This window comes from Salvelinus fontinalis, chromosome 18, assembly GCF_029448725.1.
Source record: "Salvelinus fontinalis isolate EN_2023a chromosome 18, ASM2944872v1, whole genome shotgun sequence".
Taxonomy (NCBI): Eukaryota; Metazoa; Chordata; class Actinopteri; order Salmoniformes; family Salmonidae; genus Salvelinus; species Salvelinus fontinalis.
Genome location: NC_074682.1, coordinates 5,954,626 through 5,976,537, shown reverse-complemented (window position 1 = coordinate 5,976,537; position 21,912 = coordinate 5,954,626). Strand labels below are relative to the sequence as shown.

Here is a 21,912-nt window from a genome sequence, read left to right as displayed (position 1 = left end):
GTCACTCAACACACAATAACCTACAATGTCAGTGGAATTAGGTTTTTAGAATATTACTTTCACAAATTAATAAAAAATGAAAAGCTGAAATGGCTTGAGTAAGTAAGTAGTCAACCCCTTTGTTATGGCAAGCCTAAATAAGTTCAGGAGGACAAACTTGCTTTAAAAATCACATAAGTTGCATGGACTCACTCTGTGTGCATGATTTATGAATGACTACCTCATCTCTGTACCCCACACATACTGTAAGGTCCCTCAGTGAGTAGAGAATCTCCCCAGAAAGACCAGGGAGCAGGGCCGGCTCCGGGCATTATCGACATAAATGGTCGCTTAGGGCCCCGGCCACTGAGGGGGCCTCAACCAAAAAATAATAAATATATTTTAGGAACTCAGTCGGGGTCTAAACTTACTGTTGAGAGTTAGAATAGTAGAATGCACAAGGTGTAAGTTGGACATTTGGTCGTGCATCAGCAGTTTTTCTCTTGTTTTATCAGTCACTGACAGTCACTCAATTAGCCATGTCATCTAGCAATTTTTAGATTGGTAAAAATCTTGATTAGGGCCCCCAAAATACCTGGGAGGTTGTCCAATGCCTCGCAAAGAAGGGCACCGATTGATAAATGGGTAAAAGAAAAAAACACTGAATATTCCTTTGAGTATGGTGTTATTAATTAGGCTTTGGATGGTGTATCAATACACCCATTCACTACAAAGATACAGGCGTCCTTCCTAACTCAGTTGCCAGAGAGGAAGTAAACTGCTTTCACAATGAGGCCAATAGTCATTTTAAAACAACATTTTAAAACAGAGTTTAATGGCTGTGAAAGGAAAAAATTTAGGATGGATTGACAACTTTGTAGTCACTCCACAATACTAACCTAAATTACAAAGTGAAAAGAAGGAAGCCTGTACAAAACGAAAATATTCCAAAACATGCATCCTGTTTGAAAAAAGGCACTAAAGTCATACTGCAAAAAATGTGGCAAAGACATTAACATTTTGTCCTGAATACTGAGCATTATGTTTGGGTCAAATCCAAGACAACACATCACTGAGTACCACTCATATTTGCAAGCATTAGTGGCGGCTGCATCATGTTATGGGTATGCTTGTCATCGGCATGGACAAGATAATTATTTTTTGGATTAAAGAAAATGGAATAGAGCTAAGCACAGGTAAAATCCTAAAGGAGAACTTGGTTCAGTCTGCTTTCCAATAGACACTGGGAGACAAATGACAAGGCCAAATCTACAGTTTGGTTGCTTACCAAGTTGACATTGAATGTTCCTGAGTGGCCGTGCTTCAGTTTGGAATTAAATTTGCTTGAAAATCTATGGCTAGACATGCAAATGGTTATCTGGCAATGATCAACAACCAACTTGACAGAGGTTGAATCATTTTTTAAAGAATGATGGGCAAATGTTGTACAATCCAGGTGTGCAAAGCTCTTACACATGTGTAATTACCCAAAAAGACTCACATCTGTAATTGCTTCTAAAGGTGTTTCTAACTCAGGGGGTTGAATAATTATCTAATGAAGACATATTAGTTTTATTTCTTATAGATTTAAAAAATAATGTTAAAATTTTTCTTCCACTTTGACATGAGTATTTTGTGTAGATCATTTTTTTATTTATTAAATGAAATACATTTTAATTCCACTTTGTAACTCAACAAAATGTGGATAAAGTCAAGGGGGTTGAATACTTTCCGAAGGCACTGTACCTACTGCAAAATATGGTGGTGGATCTTTGATGTTATGGGGTTATTTGCTTCCACTGGTCCTAAGGCCCTTGTTAAGGTCAACGTAATCATGGACTTCACCCAATACCAGGACATTTTAGCCCAAACTTGATTGCCTCTGTTAGGAGGCAGAAACTTGGCCGGAAGTAGATCGTCCATCAAGAGAATAACCTCAAGCACACATCAAAATCCACAAATAAATGGTCATAATATTATTTGTTACACAAAATCTCGTTCTCTGAACAATTCTATTAGTATAAAATAATATCATTTCCCAATTTCTTTAGTATACAATATAGCTCAGTATTTTGAATTATTTATTTCATACAGTCATTTTTGCTCATCTTTATCAATCATTTCAGACCCCACTGTAAATTCATGGTAGGTTGTCATGTTGTGGAAGATAATGTACATGGTGGTCACAGGAGGTTGGTGGCACCTTAGGACAGGCTCGTGGTAATGGCTGGATAGGAATCATTGGAATGGTATCAAATACATCAAACACATAGGTTCCATTTGTTTGATAGCATTCCATTATCTCCATTCCAGCTATTACTATGAGTCGTCCTTTCATCAACAGCCTCCACTGATGGTGGTGCATACTGATTCTAACATCTGAGCGTCATCAAAAACGTGTAAACACTATTAATATATTTCATATACAGTGCCAGTCAAAAGTTTGGACACACCTACTCATTCAAGGGGTTTTCTTTATTTTTACTATTTTCCACATTGTAGAATAATAGCGAAGACATCACAACTATGAAATAACACATATGGAATCATGTAGTAACCAAAGAAAGTGTTAAACAAATACAAATATATTTCATATTTGAGATTCTTCAAAGTAGCCACCCTTTGCCTTGATGACAGCTTGCACACTTTTTGGCATTCTCTCAACCAGCTTCACCTGGAATGCTTTTCCAACAGTCTTTGAAGAATCTCAAATATAAAATATATTTTCATTTGTTTAACACTTGAGTAGGTGTGTTCAAACTTTTGACTGGAACTGTATGAAATGTATTTTAAAGAGGAACGGATGACAAATGGGTAATAGAAATAGAAAAGGAGGGATGCAGAGGTGGATCAAAATACAACTCATCAACAAAGGTACTGTATAAGAGCAAGAACACTGTAAAAGCCCCCCAAAAGACTGGATGAGCTAACATGACTTATGTTATTAACTATTTCAGCAACAAACATACCTATTCATTTCAAAGGACATTCATGACTACATACACGTACATACAGATAGACACATCCAATCAATTATAAATAGTCAATCAATCCATCGCCAGATTCAATACTTAAAATCCTTCATTCATCAAAAACAAAAATGAGAAAACAGAAACGAAGTCCAGCTTCACTCTCTGTTATTAAACAACAGTTCCCTTTAGAGGTTCAGTAGTAATGTCTTAAAGGCTGACCTTTGATCCCTTAAAAGAGAAGAAGGATCTCTGTCCTCTGCTCTGATTAGGGCTCCTATTGAGAGTCTACAGGGACAGGGCCCAAAGGCCCCAGAAAGAACAGAGCCAAAGTCCTACACAAGGGACAGGACATAGGGCTATCAGCTCATTCGAGTCTCTGACTGTCCCCCTGTGAAAGAGGAAAAAAAAGGAAAACAGATATACTGTACATGTTCCACTCCCATTCCTTTTGTGATCAAATGTCAGAGAAGAAGGAATGGAGAGCTAGAAAAAAGAAAGAGAGAGAGTGAGAGAGAGGGAGTGAGAGAGACTCTGTGGCTACTGTTGTAAGCAGCGGTGCATCAGATACCCAGATCTGGGTTCCTGCGGGTGCTGGGAGGTGATTGGCTGAGAGCTGACAAGCCAAGAAGCAGCCTCAGCCTCTCTTCCATCTGAAGGTGTGGAGGTGGAGTGTTTTTGAGCAGTATCTCTCCCTCTCTGTCTCTCTCTCTGCGTTGCACCTCCTAGTCTGGTCTCCCCTGCATTGAGCAGAGGAAAGGGGGAGAGAGGGCTCAGTCTTGAGGTGGTTTGTTTTTTAACAGCAGCAGCAGCTTCCTCCTCCTGGTCGCCCTCCTCCTCTGGCTGGCTCTTGAAGATCTTGAAGACTCTCCCTTTGCCTGCGGCGGTCTCTTATTGGTGCAGCCCCCTGGCGGTGACCAGTGGTTTCAGTTTGATGACCCACTCCCCACTGGGGTTGGTGTTGTACAGGTCCAGGAGATGGGTCTCTGGGTCTAGGCAGTGTTCACCTATGGGACAGAACAGAACAACTCAAGGCTGATTCAATCTTGAGGGACAGATTTTGTAATTTAACCATCAAACAGGCAAAGCATCATTACAGGACTAAGATCGAATCGTACTACACTGGCTCCGACGCTCGTCGGATGTGGTAGTGCTTGCAAACTATTACAGGCTACAAAGGGAAGCACAGACGAGAGCTGCCCAGTGACACGAGCCTACCAGACGAGCTAAATAACTTCTATGATCGCTTCAAGGCAAGTAACACTGAAACATGCATGAGAGCATCAGCTGTTCCGGACAACTGTATGATCACGCTTTCCGCAGCCGATGTGAGTAAGACCTTTAAACAGGTCAACATTCACAAGGCCCCAGGGCCAGACGTATTACCAGGACATTTAGTCCGAGCATGCGCTGACCAACTGGCAAGTGTCTTCACTGACATTTTCAAGCTCTCCCAGTCTGAGTCTGTAATACCAACATGTTTCAAGCAGACCACCATAGTCCCTGTGCCCAAGAACACTAAGGTAACATGTCTAAATGACTACCGACCCATAGCACTCACGTCTGTAGCCATGAAAGGCTGGTCATGTCTCAAATCAACACCATTATCCCAGAAACCCTAGACCCACTCCAATTTGCATACCACACCCACAGATCCACAGATTATGCAATTTATATTGCACTCCATACTGCCTTTCACACCTGGATAAAAGGAACACCTATGTGAGAATGCTATTCATTGACTACAGCTCAGCATTCAGCACCATAGTGCCCTCAAAACTCATCACTAAGCTAAGGACCCTGGGACTAAACACCTCCCTCTGCAACTGGATCCTGGACTTCCTGACGGGCCACCCCAGGTGGTATGGGTAGGTAACAACACATCCGCCACACTGATCCTCAACAAGGGAGCCCCTCAGGAGTGCATGCTCAATCCCGTCCTGTACTCCCTGTTCACTCATGACTGCACGGCCAGGCACGACTCCAACACCATCATTAAGTTTGCCGACGACACAACAGTGGTAGGCCTGATCACCGACAACAGCCTATAGGAAAGAGGTCAGAGACCTGGCCCTGTGGTGCCAGAACAACCTCTCCCTCAACATGATCAAGACAAAAGAGATGATTGTGGAATACAGGAAAAAGAGGACCGAGCACGCCTCCATTCTCATCGACGGGGCTGTAGTGGAGCAGGTTGAGAGCTTCAAGTTCCTTGGCGTCCACATCACCAACAACTAACATGGTCCAAGCACACCAAGACAGTCGTGAAGAGGGCACGACAAAACCTATTCCCCCTCAGGAGAAAAGATTTGGCGTTGGTCCTCAGATCCTCAAAAGGTTTTAAAGCTGCACCATCGAGAGCATCCTGATGGGTTACATCACTGCCTGTTATGGCAACTGCACGGCCTCCGACCACAAGGCATTACAGAGGGTAATGCGTACGGCCCAGTACATCACTGGGCCCAAGCTTCCTGCCATCCAGGACCTCTATACCAGGCGGTGTCAGAGGAAGGCCCTAAAAAATGTCAAAGACTCCAGCCACCCAAGTCATAGAGTGTTCTCTCTGCTACTGCACGGCAAGTGGTACCGGAGCGCCAAGTCTAGGTCCAAGAGGCTCCTAAATAGCTTCTACCCCCAAGCCATAAGACTCCTGAACAGCTAATCAAATGGCTACTCAGACTATTTGCACTGCCCAGGAACGCTGCTGCTACTCTCTGTTAATATCTGTGCATAGTCACTTTAATAACTCTACCTACATGTACATATTACTTCAATTACCTCGACACCGGTGCCCCCGCACATTGACTCTGTACCGGTACCCCCCTGTAAATAGCCCTGCTATTGTTATTGTTATTTACCGCTGCTCTTTAATCATATGTTATTCTTATCTCCTACTTGTTGGGGGGTATTTTCTTAAAACTACATTGTTGGTTAAGGGCTTGTAAGTAAGCATTTCACTGTAAGGTCTACACGTGTTGTATTCGGCGCATGTGACAAATACACATTGGATTTGATTTGATTGGATTCATACAGGTTACTGTCGTTGAGATAAAATGTCTTCTGCAAGAGAGATGTTGAAAAACAGTTTGAAACAGTGTTTTCTGCTTTACTGACAAAGCAGGTGCCAACTTTGCCCCTGGCGCAATCAGGTGAATGGGAATGGTTGAGTTCCGTGAACGCACGTACAAAGGAAATAGTGTGTATGAGTGGTCGGCTCTGTGAGAGCACAGTATCATACAGTAGATACATGTGTAAGAATGTGTCTGCTCCGATAACTGCAGATGCACACAGATGGCTCGCCCCCCCCCCCACCTGCTCCCCCTCTTTCAGTCTCTCCCCCTCTCTATGCCCCTTCTCTGTATACAGTTCATTGCGTAAGGCCTGGCCAGCATAATCAGTTCAATGAGCAGAAAGACATGCAAATGTCAGAGTCACTCATGTAATTTTCCAATGTGGCTCTCAGCCTGAGAAGATAGCAAACCTGCATTCAATGCTATTTTAAATAATGTATTTAGCTGTGCTTGATTGAGCTTGCCTGTTGAAGTTGAACCAATAGAAAGAAAGCAAACACTCAAAGTATTTGAAAGAATTCAAATCGTTTTTGAAGCCAGGTCTGGTAAATAGTCTCACTACGGAGCAAAAGTTTGAGTTGTGGAACCTACCGATATTTCCTCCCACTTCATAGATGGCACAGTCCGGGTGGGACACCGAACCGTTCCTATGATAGAGAACAAACAGATGCAATTGATTATGTTAAAAACACGTTCAAAACGTCCACATTCTCCATTTCTACCCAGTGAGTAGGCAATGCAGTATTTCTGAAGCATTCCTTTTCTAAAATTGTGTGCTGGTCTATAGGGCTTTGTACTAAAATGCATTTGATTGATTGATTGTAGTGTACCATACCTCTTGGTGTTGTCGGAGCTGCAGAGGTGCCTGTGGAACTGAGCCAGCAGGTCTGAAGCCGTAGAGCTGATGTTAACCTGCACCTCCATGGTGCTGCTCATCAGATCTCCCACCTGGATCTTCACTGTACGACACGGCTGGTGGGGTGGGGGTGGGGGTGGGGGGGGGAGATGAGGGAGGGGATAATAATCCAATCTTTCTGACATTTGACAGTTGCATCATTTAGCAGTCATCCAGAGCCGACATGCAGTCTTCTGCTTATTTCATTCACATCCTTTACATGGGTGACCTTCGTTGAGATTACAAATCTCATTTTACAAGTGACAAGGGCCCGGGGCCTTCTTCTCCCAACCAACTCCACAACAAACGCCCTGGCCAGTTGAGAGCCTACCTCTGAGCCTACCTCTGATGAGTTCTTGTCAGGTTTGTCCTTGCTGTCCTGGTGTATTTTCCTCAGCAGGTTCTTGATGCGTCGGTCGTAGAACTGGTACCTCCGGTTCCGGTTCTCATTCAGTTTTCGCACCTGGCTCATCAGGAAGTTCGGGATCTATAAGGAAGAAGCAATTTCATGAATTCACCCCGGTTCAGCTGTTCGACAGCCTTTTTCTTTGCAGTAAGTGTGAGTTGCGTAACGTGAATCTACCACCCATCCTAGATGCTAAGGAGGAAGAAGATTAAAAAGATACTTGAATGTTGTGTTGTGTTTTGTTAGATGTTGGTGGTAGAGCCTGGAGGTCTTTAACTTACGGTCCAGAGCAAGTCCTGGTAGCGTATGAGGAGCCTCATGATGTCAGCAGCCTTCTCGGCCTGTCCCTTCTCCACCCCTGGCCCCCCGTCAGTGAGGCGGGAGGGCACGGCTTTGTGGAGGAACAGGTTAGGGGCCATGATGGTGGACACGGCCCACAGGTTCATGCGGTTCCTCCTCTCTCTGGACACCACCTTACTCAGGAACTCCAACAGAGCCTGTGAACGTTGATATGTTGTTATTGTTGAGATTAATATGGTTGATTTGAATGGTGGTAACCATAGGGAGATGTTGTTTTGTCTGATATAGACTGTGGATATCCCCTTCTGGGGAGCAATATAATTCTAATTAAAAAAACAACGTTGACACATTTTTTATACCATCAAGGTAGGAGCAAAGCAGACGTTTATACTTTAAATTGGATCAGATACTTTGAGTCATCCATTAAAAACTGTCAGCTAAAAGTGGCCTAGCTATGTGAAGGTATATACTGTATATAGAAGCTAGAAACAGAGTGCCCTCTCATGCCATACGTGGAGGAGTTAACGCACACTTACAGATTACATTATGTCAGCGAGACATAGCATATCATTAATGCCCCTCCCACATTATGCTATGTACAGTGACGTCAGAAAAGATTCATACCCATTGACTCGTTCCACATTTTGTTGTGTTTCAGCCTGATTTCCAAATGGATTGAATGTTGTGTTTTCTCACCCATCTACACACAATACCCCATAATGACAAAGTGAAAACATGTTTTTAGTCATTTATGCAAATGTGTTGAAAATGAAATACAGAAAGATCTAATTTACATAAGTATTCACACCCCTGAGTCAATAGTTTGTAGAAGTACCTTTGGCAGTGATTACTTTACTGAATAGTTGTACTCAGTAAAGTTTTGTATTGGATTTGCCCCAAATATAACACTTGGTATTCAAAACAAAAAGTGAATTGCTTTGCCACATTTTTTGCGGTATTACTTTAGTGCCTTATTGCAAACAGGATGCATGTTTTGGATTATGTTTTATTCTATACAGGCTTCTTGCTTTTCACTCTGTCAATTAGTTTAGTATTGTGCAGTAACTACAATGTTGTTGATCCATCCTTAGTTTTCTCCTATCACAGCCATTAAACTCTGTAACTGTTTTTAAGTCACAATTGGCCTCATGTTGAAATCCCTGAGTGGTTTCCTTCCTCTCCGGCAACTGAGTTAGGAAGGACGCCTGTATCTTTGTAGTGACTGGGTGTATTGATCCACTATCCAAAGTGTAACTAAGAACTTCACCATGCTCAAAGGGATATTCAATGTCTTTTTTTACCCATCTACCAATAGGTGCCATTCTTTGCAAGGCATTGGAAAACGTCCCTGGTCTTTGTGGTTGAATCTGTGTTTGAAATTCAAAGCTCGAGTGAGGGACCTTACAGATAATTGTATGTGTGGGGTACAGAGATGAGGTAGTCATGAAAAAATGATATATGTGACTTGTTAAGCAAATGTTTACTCCTGAACTTATTTAGGCTTGCCATAACAAAAGGTGTGAATACTTATTGACTCAGGACATTTCAGCTTTTACATTTTTTGTCATTTTTTAAAATTTCTACAAACATAATTCCACTTTGACATTATGGGGTATTGTGTGTAGGCCAGTGACAGAAAATATATATTTAATCAATTTTAAATTCAGGCTGTAACACAATTTTTTTTTTGTTTTTAAGTCAACAAGTGTGAATACTTTCTGAAGGCACTGTAAGTGTGAAAGTTCAAGATGTGCATGAGATTTAAAGTGCATCGCTATAGACATCTGGGTACCTCACGGAATAACTTAAGTCTACTACCTACTAAATCCTTCAGTAGCCACTTCCAATTCAAATCCATTCTCTGGCTGAGTGCATGCAATCACAGTCCCGAGCCAATGTGTCTATTAGGAGTAGACTGCATGAACAAATCGCTATTGCGCTTCCTCAGTTTGAAATCCATCAACATACCTTTAGTGTGTTTCTGTTAGGTTCAGGCAGTAGAAGAATGAGAAGGTTCAGAACATGTAGCTTCTGTTTCAGCTCAGGGACGTCTGGATAGGAGAGGAGAGATAATTACTACCAGCATGCTATTTTTGTAGAGCAAACAGAGGCTGAGGTGTGAATGAACTGAACGGACAGAAATGTATAAAACAACACAGAACACAATCAACAGAAAGGCAGAGTGTGAATGAACCATAATACTGTACATCTGAACTATGGCCTGGCTGGTCTCGGGGTAATGACGCAGCTTCCGGCACACATGCAGTGTCAGCATAGGTTTGAATCTGACCTACTGCCCTTTGACACAATCTCTCTCTATCTGTTCAATAAACTCAGAATACACCTTCATATACAGTACCAGTCAAAAGTTAGGACGCACTTACTCATTCAAGGGTTTTTCTTAATTTTTTACTATTTTCTACATTGTAGAATAATAGTGAAGACATCAAAACGATGAAATAACACATATGTAATCATGTAATAACCAAAAAAGTGTTAAACAAATCTAAATATATTTTTGATTCTTCAAGGTAGCCACCCTTTGCCTTGATGACAGCTTTGCACACTCTTTGCATTCTCTCAACCATCTTCACCTGGAATGCTCTTCGGACAGTCTTGAAGTAGTTCCCGCATATGCTAAGCACTTGTTGGCTGCTTTTCCTTCACTCTGCGGTCCAACTCATCCCAAACCATCTATTTGTTAAGCCTCCTGTTGTGTTTGTTTCATGTTTAATTAATTCTGTGTTCCCAGTCCAAAATCACCGCCCCATTATAGCTGATTATAAATCCAGAATAATACATATATTATCACCTAATGTTGTGTTAGATCTTTTTTATCAACTTAAGTTCTAGTGAACATTACAAGTTTTGAACTTCTATTTGCTATTCATGGCCTGTAGGCCTCATTGACCTGAGCTCATACAACTCGTTTTTGAGTTAAAAAAAGCATAATGTATGGATTTGTTTTTACTATAACTAGTACTCAGATGAAACATATTGTGCCATTTATCACAGACTATTTTGTGTCAAAGTTTAACAAGGACTCTTTCCTCCTCACCATTGTCATGATCAAAGATATGATCAAGAGCCTCACATACATGTAACGGTAGTCCTCCTCCTCTTCAACCGAAAAGGAGGAGTAGTGATGGAACCAAGGCGCAGCGGGTTGTGAACACATAATTTATTTAAAGACAAGACGAAAAAACACGAACTTCACTATAACTAACAAAACAACAAACGGAGTAGACAGACCTGGACGACGAACTTACATTAAACACGAAGAACGCACGAACAGGGAAAATAGACTACACAAAATGACGATGTACAAAAACAAACCGAACAGTCCCGTATGGTGCGACAAACACTGACACAGGAGACAACCACCCACAACGAACACTGTGAAACAACCTACCTAAATATGACTCTCAATTAGAGGAATGCCAAACACCTGCCTCTAATTAAGAGCCATACCAGGCAACCCTTTAACCAACATAGAAACAGAAAACATAGAATGCCCACCCAAACTCACGTCCTGACCAACTAACACATACAACAAACTAACAGAAATAGGTCAGGAACGTGACATAACCCCCCCCCATAAGGTGCGAACTCCGGGCGCACCAGCACAAAGTCTAGGGGAGGGTCTGGGTGGGCATCTGACCACGGTGGTGGCTCAGGCTCAGGGCGAGGTCCCCACCCCACCATAGTCAATCCCAGCTTACATCTCCCCCTACAAATGACCACCCTCATATTACACCCACTAAATCTTTTGGGTAACATCGACACAAGGGGCAGCACCGGGATAGAGGGATAGCTCAGGACAGAGGGATAGTTTAGGACAGAGGGATAGCTCAGGATAGAGAGGTAGCTCAGGATAGAGAGGTAGCTCAGGATAGAGGGGCAACTCCGGACTGAAAGGCAGCTCCGGACAGAGAGACAGCTCTGGACTGAGGGGCAGTTCTGGATAATTAGCCGCTCTGGGCTGAGGGACAGCTCATGACTGGCTGACGACTCTGGACGCTCATGGCTGGCTGACGGCTCTGGACGCTCATGGCTGGCTGACGACTCTGGACGCTCATGGCTGGCTGACGGCTCTGGACGCTCATGGCTGGCTGACGGCTCTGGACGCTCATGGCTGGCTGACGGCTCTGGACGCTCATGGCTCACTGACGACTCTGGACGCTCATGGCTCACTGACGGCTCTGGCAGATCCTGTCTGTTTGGCGGCTCTGGCAGATCCTGTCTGGTTGGTGGCTCTGGCAGGTCCTGTCTGGTTGGTGGCTCTGGCAGATCCTGTCTGGTTGGCGGCTCTGGCAGATCCTGTCTGGTTGGCGGCTCTGGCAGATCCTGTCTGGTTGGCGGCTCTGGCAGATCCTGACTGACGAATGGCTCTAGCGGCTCCTGACTGACTAACGGCTCTTACGGCTCGGGACAGACGGGCGGCTCTAATGGCTCGGGACAGACGGAAGGCTCAGACGGCGCTGGGGAGACGGATGGCTCAGACGGCGCTGGGGAGACGGATGGCTCAGATGGTGCTGGGGAGACGGATGGCTCAGATGGCGCTGCGGAGACGGATGGCTCAGATGGCGCTGCGGAGACGGATGGCTCAGATGGCGCTGCGGAGACGGATGGCTCAGACTGATCCTGTCTGGCGGAAGGCTTTGGCTGCTCCTGTCTGGCGGAAGGCTCTGTAGGCTCATGGCAGATGGGCAGTTCATGTGGCGCTTGGCACACGGACAGTTCAGGCGCCGTTGGGCAGACGGCAGACTCTGGCCGGCTGAGACGCACTGTAGGCCTGGTGCGTGGTGCCGGAACTGGAGGCACCGGACTGGAGACACGCACTTCAAGCCTAGTGTGGGGAGCAGGGACAGGGCACACTGGACTCTCAAAGCCTCCTATATGCCTGGTGCGTGATACCGGCACTGGTGGCACCGGGCTGAGTGCACGCACATCAGGACGAGTACGGGGAGAAGGAACAGTGTGTACAGGGCTCTGGAGACGCACAGGTGGCTTAGTGCGTGATGCCGGAACTGGAGGCACTGGACTGGAGACACGCACCATAGGGAGAGTGCGTGGAGGAGGAACAGGGCTCTGAAAACGCACTGGAAGCCTGGTGCGTGGTGTAGGCACTGGTGGTACTGGGCTGGGGCGGGGAGGTAGCGCCGGAAATACCGGACCGTGCAGGCGTATTGGCTCCCTTGAACACCGAGCCTGCCCAACCTTACCTGGCTGAATGCTCCCCGTCGCCCGACCAGTGCGGGGAGGTGGAATAACCCGCACCGGGCTATGTAGGCGAACCGGGGACACCATGCGTAAGGCTGGTGCCATGTAAGCCGGCCCAAGGAGACGTACTGGTGGCCAGATATGTAGAGCCGGCTTCATGGCACTTGGCTCAATGCTCAATCTAGCCCTACCAGTGCGGCGAGGTGGAATAACCCGCACTGGGCTATGCACACGTACAGGAGACACCGTGCGCTCTACTGCGTAACACGGTGTCTGCCCGTACTCCCGCTCTCCACGGTTAGCCTGGTAAGTGGGCGCAGGTCTCCTACCTGCCCTTGGCCCACTACCTCTTAGCCCCCCCCCCCCCCCAATAAATTTTTGGGTAGTACTCACGGGCTTTTCGGGCTTCCGTGCTAGACGCGTCCCCTCATATCTGCAGTTTTGGGCTTGATTCTCCGGTCTCCAGCCTTGCTTCCTAGCTGCCTCCTCATATCGCCGCCTCTCTGCTTTCGCTGCCTCCAGCTCAGCTTTGGGGCGGCGATATTCTCCTGGCTGCGCCCAGGGTCCTTAGCCTTCTAGGTCTTCCTCCCATGTCCATTTCTCCAAATAATTAAGCCTCTCCTGTTGCGTGTTCCACTGCTCGAACTTATGCTGCTTGATTCTGGATTGGTGGGTGGTTCTGTAACGGTAGTCCTCCTCCTCTTCAACCGAAAAGGAGGAGTAGTGATGGAACCAAGGCGCAGCGGGTTGTGAACAAATAATTTATTTAAAGACAAGACGAAAAAACACGAACTTCACTATAACTACCAAAACAACAAACGGAGTAGACAGACCTGGACGACGAACTTACATTAAACACGAAGAGCGCACGAACAGGGAAAATAGACTACACAAAATGACGATGTACAAAAACAAACCGAACAGTCCCGTATGGTGCGACAAACACTGACACAGGAGACAACCACCCACAACGAACACTGTGAAACAACCTACCTAAATATGACTCTCAATTAGAGGAACGCCAAACACCTGCCTCTAATTAAGAGCCATACCAGGCAACCCTTAAACCAACATAGAAACAGAAAACATAGAATGCCCACCCAAACTCACGTCCTGACCAACTAACACATACAACAAACTAACAGAAATAGGTCAGGAACGTGACAATACAATATATTGTTTGGTCATTGTGCTGCCACAGAATGAATTGTGAGCAAGGCCTCAAAAAAGCTTTATATACCAGAGCTGCGAGAAACGTTCTATATGTTATTGAAACAATGTTGCGATTGTTTGTGAGAATGGTTCCCGTGAGGGAAGGATTCTATTGGGGAAATGTTTCTGTGGGGGTTGCCATGGAAGCCAAGAAGGGGAGTGAGGTGTGTGTGTGTGTGTGTGTGTGTGTGTGTGTGTGTGTGTGTGTGTGTGTGTGTGTGTGTGTGTGTGTGTGTGTGTGTGTGTGTGTGTGTGTGTGTGTGTGTGTGTGTGTGTTCAAACACACATGCATGTGGGGGTCTGGGGGAGGAAGTGTGTCCATCTGTTGAATGGGCATGTGCCTGAACTCAATTTTATACACTAATTGTAGTTTCACCAATTCATTTCTAATGACCAGTCATTTTTTGACCCGGAACACCACAGGTGTTAAATAAATCAAGTTAAATAAAACACCCAAAATGTAATGAAAATCATCACAAAGTCTTTTGTGTGTTCAGATGCCCTGTGTGGACAAAGTCATGGAACCTTATGACAATCAGATTAAATTGAACTACATTTTTCAGAGAGAAAATGTGTAAATCGGTCCAATTCGAACGGAACACAGCAGGAGGGTGTCACGACTTCCGCCGAAGTTGGTGCCTCTCCTTGTTCGGGCGGCGTTCGGCGCTCGTCGTCACCGGCTTTCTAGCTTCCACTGATCCATGTTTCTGTTTTCCATTTGTTATGTCTTGATTGTACACACCTGGTTCCCATTATGTTATTATTATTTCCCTATTTAACCCTCTGGTTCTCATTTTGTTTTGTGCGTGATTGTTCCTGGTTTGTGTTAGTCTTTTGTGTTTGTTTGGGTTTGTTATCCCTGCGTGGATTTATTGGCTGTTTAATTTTCTGAGTAAAGTTCGTTGTTTTACTCAGTTCTGTGTCCTGCGCCTGACTCCATTCCCACCCCTGAACAACTAACACCTGACAGAGGGTTAAACACTTTTTTTGGTTACTACATGATTCCATATGTGTTATTTCATACAATGTAGAAAATAGTAAAAAATTCAGAAAAACCCTGGAATCAGCAGGTGTGTCCACACTTTTGACTGGTGATTTTCTGGATGTCTTTTCTCATTTTGTCGGTCATAGTTGAAGTGTACCTATGATGAAAATTACAGGCCTCTCTCATCTTTTTAAGTGGGAGAACTTGCACAATTGGTGGCTGACTAAATACTTGTTTGCCCCACTGTATATACTCTAACTCTAATTTCCTCTCCTTTAGCTCAACGATGATCTGATCTGCAGATAAAGAGGTGTCGAAAAATGATAAAGATTCACCTCGCAAGCTAAAGGCCTAGCTAGTCGGCGTCAATCAGATCGTTATTCATTATGGTAGTCCATTATTACATAATTTCTTGAAATGACATGAAACGGTACAGGAGGTGATTGCATTATTAGCACATTCCATTAGAACAGCTTAAAGGCTATTAAGTTGTTAATCTTCTCTTAGACCTTTAAGTACTAAGCACAAAAGAGATAAGCGTTTTTTATATTCCGCTATCGGTACAGTAATAAAGACTTAGGTAATTATGCTTCATGCTTAGATAGCTATGACCATGCACACTACGGGTTGCGTGACTGAGCATGCAGGGTTATATTCTGCTATCGATACAGTAACGACACTCAGACACGTTGCCATGCGATATGCACAGTATGCAGGTCTTTGAAGGCCCGAGTAAATCACAGGCTACGTCATAACGAGCGTGTTACTCTGACTAACTGATGACCGATGAATCGGCACGTGTCTTGGTGCACACGGAGTTGATGCTGTGTATAAAATTCCTTGCACGAGAGGAACAAGCTGGTTTGTTGTTGCTCTGGCTCACCCCTGACGGCGCTGAATGTGTTGAGGAGCTCTGTGGTGAGCAGTGGAGAAGGCAGCTCTCGAATAAACTTCTTCACCAACGCTGCAGCGTCGTTAGGGCTGACCTCTTCCCAACTGAATCCTCCACTGTAGAAGTTCTGCTCCAGATCCTGCTGCAACTTCTAATAAAAACATGGGACAAAACAGACAAGATTCACTAAACAATACGTATAGTTCTGTGTGCTCGTTTCTCAGTCATATTCCTTCCTTCCATATGAATACTCAGAATATGCCATGGCCAAGAAAGGGACAGGGAGGATATGAATGATTGTGGAAAAAAACGTGTCTGTTCATTCTGAAATGATCTCACCTTGATTCTGGACTGAGAGCCTGGAACCCGCAGAATGCCTTCTGAGTCGACTCCTCGCTTCTCCAGGAAAGAGAGCAGCTGTAGAGGAGAGGGAGAAATATAAATAAACCTAAGAACAACAGCAGTCATGCAGATCATCATGCTCTTGCATAGGTTTTCAATTTACAGTAGATCCTAGAAATGGGATGATGTTAACTAGAGCTGTTTAGCTTACCGCCTGCAGGATGAGAGGAGTGGTGGCCGTGGGCCTGACTTTCTGATCATTCTCCAACAGCGTGGCCAGGGGAACCCCATACAGGGCACTCTCTTTGAAGGAGAGAGCGAGAGAAAGGTTAGCATAGCCATCCTATGCAACTGTGCGTTCTCCTAGGGCGTGACACATGCATTTGGCAGCAGAGACAGGAGAGGCATGGGGTGGGCATGCGTTCAGGTCATGTCACAGGGAGTTCACATACCTCGTATCTTCCTCTTGTAGGTTTTGTGTCTCTTCACGTCGAGCTCCAGCAGGTCGCAGAGCGCTGTCATTTCGATGAGGGCCAGCTGACGAACTTTCTTCATGTCCTGATTGGACAGGTCCTGGATACGAGTCACGCCCAGACGACACTGAGGGCAGGTCATCCTCTGTATGTGTGTGTGGGGGGGGGGGGGGGGGGGGGGGGAGAGAATAGAAGCAAGGGATCAGAAACAGCAGTTTTTTTTGTTGTTAAACATCTCTACATTTTTCCCTCTCTCTCTCTCTCTCTGTATGCAATGTCTATAACTCAGAGAATGAAAACAAAGATATTGTTGGCCTTGTGTGTTTACTTAACGTGTTCCATTTCAATTGCTCCTCCTGTGTCTCACTACGGGTAATGCCTCGTAGGGGAGGAGTCTCAGGAAGATCCCCCCCCCTGGTGATTGATATACGCCATTACCGTGGTGTTGTCTGATCTGATCGGGACATGGGCTCCCGAGTGGCACAGTGGTCTAAGGCACTGCATCTCCGTGCTTGAGGCGTCACTACAGACACCCTGGTTCGAATCCAGGCTGTATCACAACCGGCGGTGATTGGGAGTCGCATAGGACGGCGCATATTTGGCCCAGCGTTGTACGGGTTTGGCCGGTGTAGGCTGTCATTGTAAATAATAATTTGTTCTTAACTGACTTGAATAGTTAAATAAAGATAAAATAAAAAATCCCCTCCAAGTAGGGCAGGGGTGCCAGGCGAACTGTCCTGAGCTCCAGCACATTGATGTGCTTGCCACTCCATGGGGAGCTCCAGAGTCCGCTTGCTGCCATGCCTCTGAAGACTGCACCCCGACCTACTAACAAGTCATTGGGGCACACTAGCTCCCTGTGGTGGACTCTGTTCAGTGTTACTCCCTCCAACAGGTAGGAAGGAGCGAGAGTGCCATTTCAACAGAGTCCTCACATGCATTTGTTGCTGACAATGTCTGTGTTGTCTCTGGTATAGATGGTGAGATTGGAACCATCGCTGGAGTGGCCTGATGTGAAGAAGGCCCAGCGGAATCAACAGAGAAGCAGACGTGAGTAGGCCAAGTAACTTCTGGCACTCTAATACAGACACGGCTTGTCTATGTTTCTTCTCCAATCTCACCTGAGGTAGACGTGCTCTCATAACAGGTCTTGTCCCTGTTTAGGGTGAGGCACAAGTCTTGAAAGAGCTTCAAGATTATCTTTGTGTCTGCTGTAGCTTGCTCTCTTGATTGAGCACACACCAGCCAGTTGTCCAGGTAGTTCAGCACTAGAATTCCCTCGGACATGACTGAGTCCATGGAGGCCGAACGGGAGGACTTTAAATTCGTAAGACACTCCTTTGAAGGCAAACCGGAGGTACTTTCATTGATCTCGAAGAACAGGAACGTGAAGTACGCATCCTTCAGGTCAAGCGTGGTGAACCATTGGCCACTCTAGACTGCCTGATACCCACGCTAGCGTGAGCATCTTAAACTTGAGCTCCTTTAAACATTTGTTGAGGCCGTGCAGGACCAGGATCAGCCAAAAGCTGTCATCCTTTTTTGGAACTATGAAATACGTGGAGTAGAACCCACTTAGCTGTTCTAGCGGCTCTACCTTTCTGACTGCATTCGCACTGCTCAGGAGCGAGGCTATCTCCAACCGGAGCGCATCCTTCCTCACCCCATTTGCCACCGAGGTGACCCCGATGCCTCTGTAGGACTGTGGTCGGCATTGGAACTGGAGTTTGTATCCCCCCAGGACTGTGCCCAGTACCCAGGGAGACTACACCTGCCTCTCCCAGTTTGCCCTTTGGGCCTGGAAGAGACAGCCAAGGCAGATCGCGAGCACCTCAGGAGGACTTTCAGGGCCCATCCTTCTTAGCCATGTGCCGCTTCATGTAAGGGTGGTCACGACGCCTGTGCTTGTGCTGTCGGGCTGCAAAACGCCGGTTCCCATTTTCCTACCCTCATACATAGTTTATCTAGCACCCAGTTTCTTTGCCCCAATTCTATGATCTGGTCCACGAGATGGCATTGAGACAGGCTAGATGACGCTAGTTGTAACTGGACACAAGTAGCCCCCAAGCTAAAGCTCTCCACTCTGTACCACTTTAGGTTCAAGCCAAGGCTGGACAGATAAAATTCAGTCGCCACCAAGCACTGTTCCCACACCATGCTTACAGCACTTTACCTCCAGAAATATCATGCTCTTTTTCCCCCTTGCCAAGGGGTACGGAGCCTTGTGATTTCTATAGGGAGCGACTCTCTATAAAAGCCGCCAGAGGGTGCAACCAGACCGGCTTAGGGGCCTGTCCACAGCGGCAGAGAGGATCAGGGCACAGCTCACATGGTGCCTGGCCCTGCCCCCTCTATTGCAGAAGACAGATTTTTCCCTCGCCCACTATCAGAAGAGGACTGCTTCTGATTTTCTAGAGTCCTATCCCCCAGGCAGTGACCAATCCTTTGTGCCCGCTGTTTACTGTTTGGTCCATCTGTCACTTACATGCATCAGAAATGTGACATCCATAAGAAGGAGGGTGAAGCCTTGAACTTCTGTTTACCCCACAGACCCAGGCCCCATGGGAAAAAACAAAGAATTCCATTTCTTTGCTCCATTCCAGAGGTACTCTGCTTTATACAGGACATTTTGGACAATGGAATTGCCTTTTTTTCCATTGTAAATGTGTATTTGGCTGCCATCTCTCCCTGATCTGTTGTTTTATGAAGGTCGGGTGTCGCCTACGTCTAATACACAACAGCTGGTATCCATCCTGGTATCTTTCTGTTATACTTGATGCCATTTCACAGCCGCCGTTCGAGCCGCTGGAATGATTTATCTCGTTTAAATCCACATTACTATTAGCCATTACAAGCGGGTAGGAGAGCTGCACACAGTGTCAGACCACCACTCGTGTCTGTGCTTTGCCCCAGGCTTATCCAAGGTTACATTACAACCTAACCTCGCTTTTGTGCCTAAAGTCAGTCGTGCTTATAAATCGCCTCACTTTAGAGCTGTTGGCCTTTCATCCAACACTCTTCTCCTCCATGGAGGAAGAGCATTTCCACCTCTTGTGTCCAGTGCATGCGTTGCACATCTACAGTTGAAGTCGGAAGTTTACATACACGTAGGTTGGTGTCATTAAAACTCGTTTTTCAACCACTCCACAAATTTCTTGACTTGATTTCAAGACCCCAGAAAAATAATTGTAGACCTCCACAAGTCTGGTTCATCCTTTCCAAAGCAATTTCCAAATGCCTGAAGGTACCACGTTCATCTGTACAAACAATAGTACCCAAGTATAAACACCATGGAACCACGCAGCCGTCATACCGCTCAGGAAGGAGACGTGTTCTGTCTCCTAGAGATGAACGTACTTTGATGCGAAAAGTGCAAATCAATCCCAGAAAAACAGCAAAGGACTTGGACATGTGAAGATGCTGGAGGAAACAGGTACAAAAGTATCTATATCCACAGTAAAACGAATCCTGTATCGCCATAACCTGAAAGGCCGCACAGCAAGGAAGAAGCCACTGCTTCAAAACTGCCATAAAAAAGCCAGACTACGGTTAGCAACTGGACATGGGGACAAAGATCGTACTTTTTGGAGAAATGTCCTCTGGTCTGATGAAACAAAAATAGAACTGTTTGGCCATAATGACCATTGTTATTTTTGGAGGAAAAAGGGGGAGGCTTGTAAGCCGAAGAACACCATCCCACCCGTGAAGCACGGGGGTGGCAGCATCATGTTGTGGGGGTGCTTTGCTGCAGGAGGGACTGGTGCACTTCACAAAATAGATGGCATCATGAGGTTGGAAAATTACGTGGATATATTGAAGCAACATCTCAAGACATCAGTCTGGAAGTTAAAGCTGGGTCGCAAATGGGTCTTCCAAATGGACAATGACCCCAAATGGGTCTTCCAAATGGACAACTTTGGAAGCTTACTGCCAAAGTTGTGGCAACATGGCTTAAGGACAACAAAGTCAAGGTATTGGAGTGGCCATCACAAAGACCTGACCTCATTCCTATGGAAAATGTGTGGGCAGAACTGAAAAAGCGTGTGCGAGCAAGGAGGCCTACAAACCTGACGCAGTTACACCAGCTCTGTCAGGAGGAATGGGCCAAAATTCACCCAACTTATTGTGGGAAGCTTGTGGAAAGCTACTCGAAACGTTTGACCCAAGTGAAACAATTTAAAGGCAATGCTACCAAATATTAATTGAGTGTATGTAAACTCCTGACCCACTGGGAATGTGATGAAAGAAATAAAAGCTGAAATAAATCATTCTCTCTACTATTATTCTGACATTTCACATTCTTAAAATGAAGTGGTGATCCTTACTGACCTATGACAGGGAATTGTTAAAATGATTTAATGTCAGGAATTGTGAAAAACTGAGTTTAAATGTATTTGGCTAAGGTGTATGTAAACTTCCGACTTCACCTGTAAATGGACAGGACGAGAGCCCTACAAAAGAGCGATCAGCTCTGTCTCTTCGGCACCTCCCCACGCAGGGAGACCCATTTCTCACCGGCGTTTATCCAATTGGATAGTGGAGGCTATTATAGTGGCATAGAATAGCAAGGGTTTACCACCTCCGGAGATCCTGAGGGCTCACTCCACCAGAGGTATGGCTGCATCATGGGCATTGTTCAAAGGTGTCTCTGTTCAAAAAGGTCTGTAATGAGGCATGTTGGGGAACTTTGTGAGGTTCTACCGACAACGTCACTGCGCCCTCGTTAACGCACATGGAGCTTAGTGTCGGAACTTCTGAGGGTTGATCCCGTCTAGACTTGGCTTCGGAGAGTACATGAACACTAAGGGAGTTAGTTATGTCCCCATAGTGAGACAACGAACAAGTCATTTAAATAGAATTTAAGGTTACTTAATGTAACCCCGGTTCTATGATATTATGAGTGAAGTGTCTCACTGCGTTTCCCTTCAAGCTCTGCGTGAGAAAGACAAATATGTACTTAGAAGTGAAGATGTACATAAAACCCTACTTTTTTTTTGTCTTATACTAAAATAATTTGTTCTAACAGTTCCTAACATTGTTATCTAACATACTGTACAGGGGGATTAACCCAAGAAGTCTTTTTCGGTGTGAGTTTCAGTGCTCGCAACGATGTAAGTCGACGCCAGTGTGCGAAGATAGAGAAAGTGCCATGAAGTTGCCCAGAG

General features: G+C 45.4%; 1 protein-coding gene across 7 annotated transcripts in view; it reads right to left on the bottom strand.

The window, feature by feature from the left end:
• Nucleotides 1-784: 784 nt before the first annotated feature.
• LOC129814848 (rho GTPase-activating protein 40-like) overlaps nt 785-21,912 on the bottom strand; it is a 51,543-nt gene continuing 30,415 nt past the window's right edge. For 5 of the 7 annotated variants that reach the window (XM_055867941.1, XM_055867942.1, XM_055867940.1 and 2 more), the window contains exons 6-15: nt 16,727-16,892; nt 16,486-16,577; nt 16,272-16,349; nt 15,924-16,083; nt 9,589-9,671; nt 7,602-7,817; nt 7,246-7,401; nt 6,855-6,991; nt 6,611-6,666; nt 785-3,955 (exon numbers count right to left, since the gene is read on the bottom strand). In XM_055867941.1, coding sequence (XP_055723916.1) covers nt 3,840-3,955; nt 6,611-6,666; nt 6,855-6,991; nt 7,246-7,401; nt 7,602-7,817; nt 9,589-9,671; nt 15,924-16,083; nt 16,272-16,349; nt 16,486-16,577; nt 16,727-16,892 — 1,260 coding nt within the window. In that variant the 3' untranslated portion in view covers nt 785-3,839. The remainder of the gene's footprint in view (nt 3,956-6,610; nt 6,667-6,854; nt 6,992-7,245; nt 7,402-7,601; nt 7,818-9,588; nt 9,672-15,923; nt 16,084-16,271; nt 16,350-16,485; nt 16,578-16,726; nt 16,893-21,912) is intronic. The other 2 variants (XM_055867938.1, XM_055867943.1) reach the window with 1 other exon arrangement.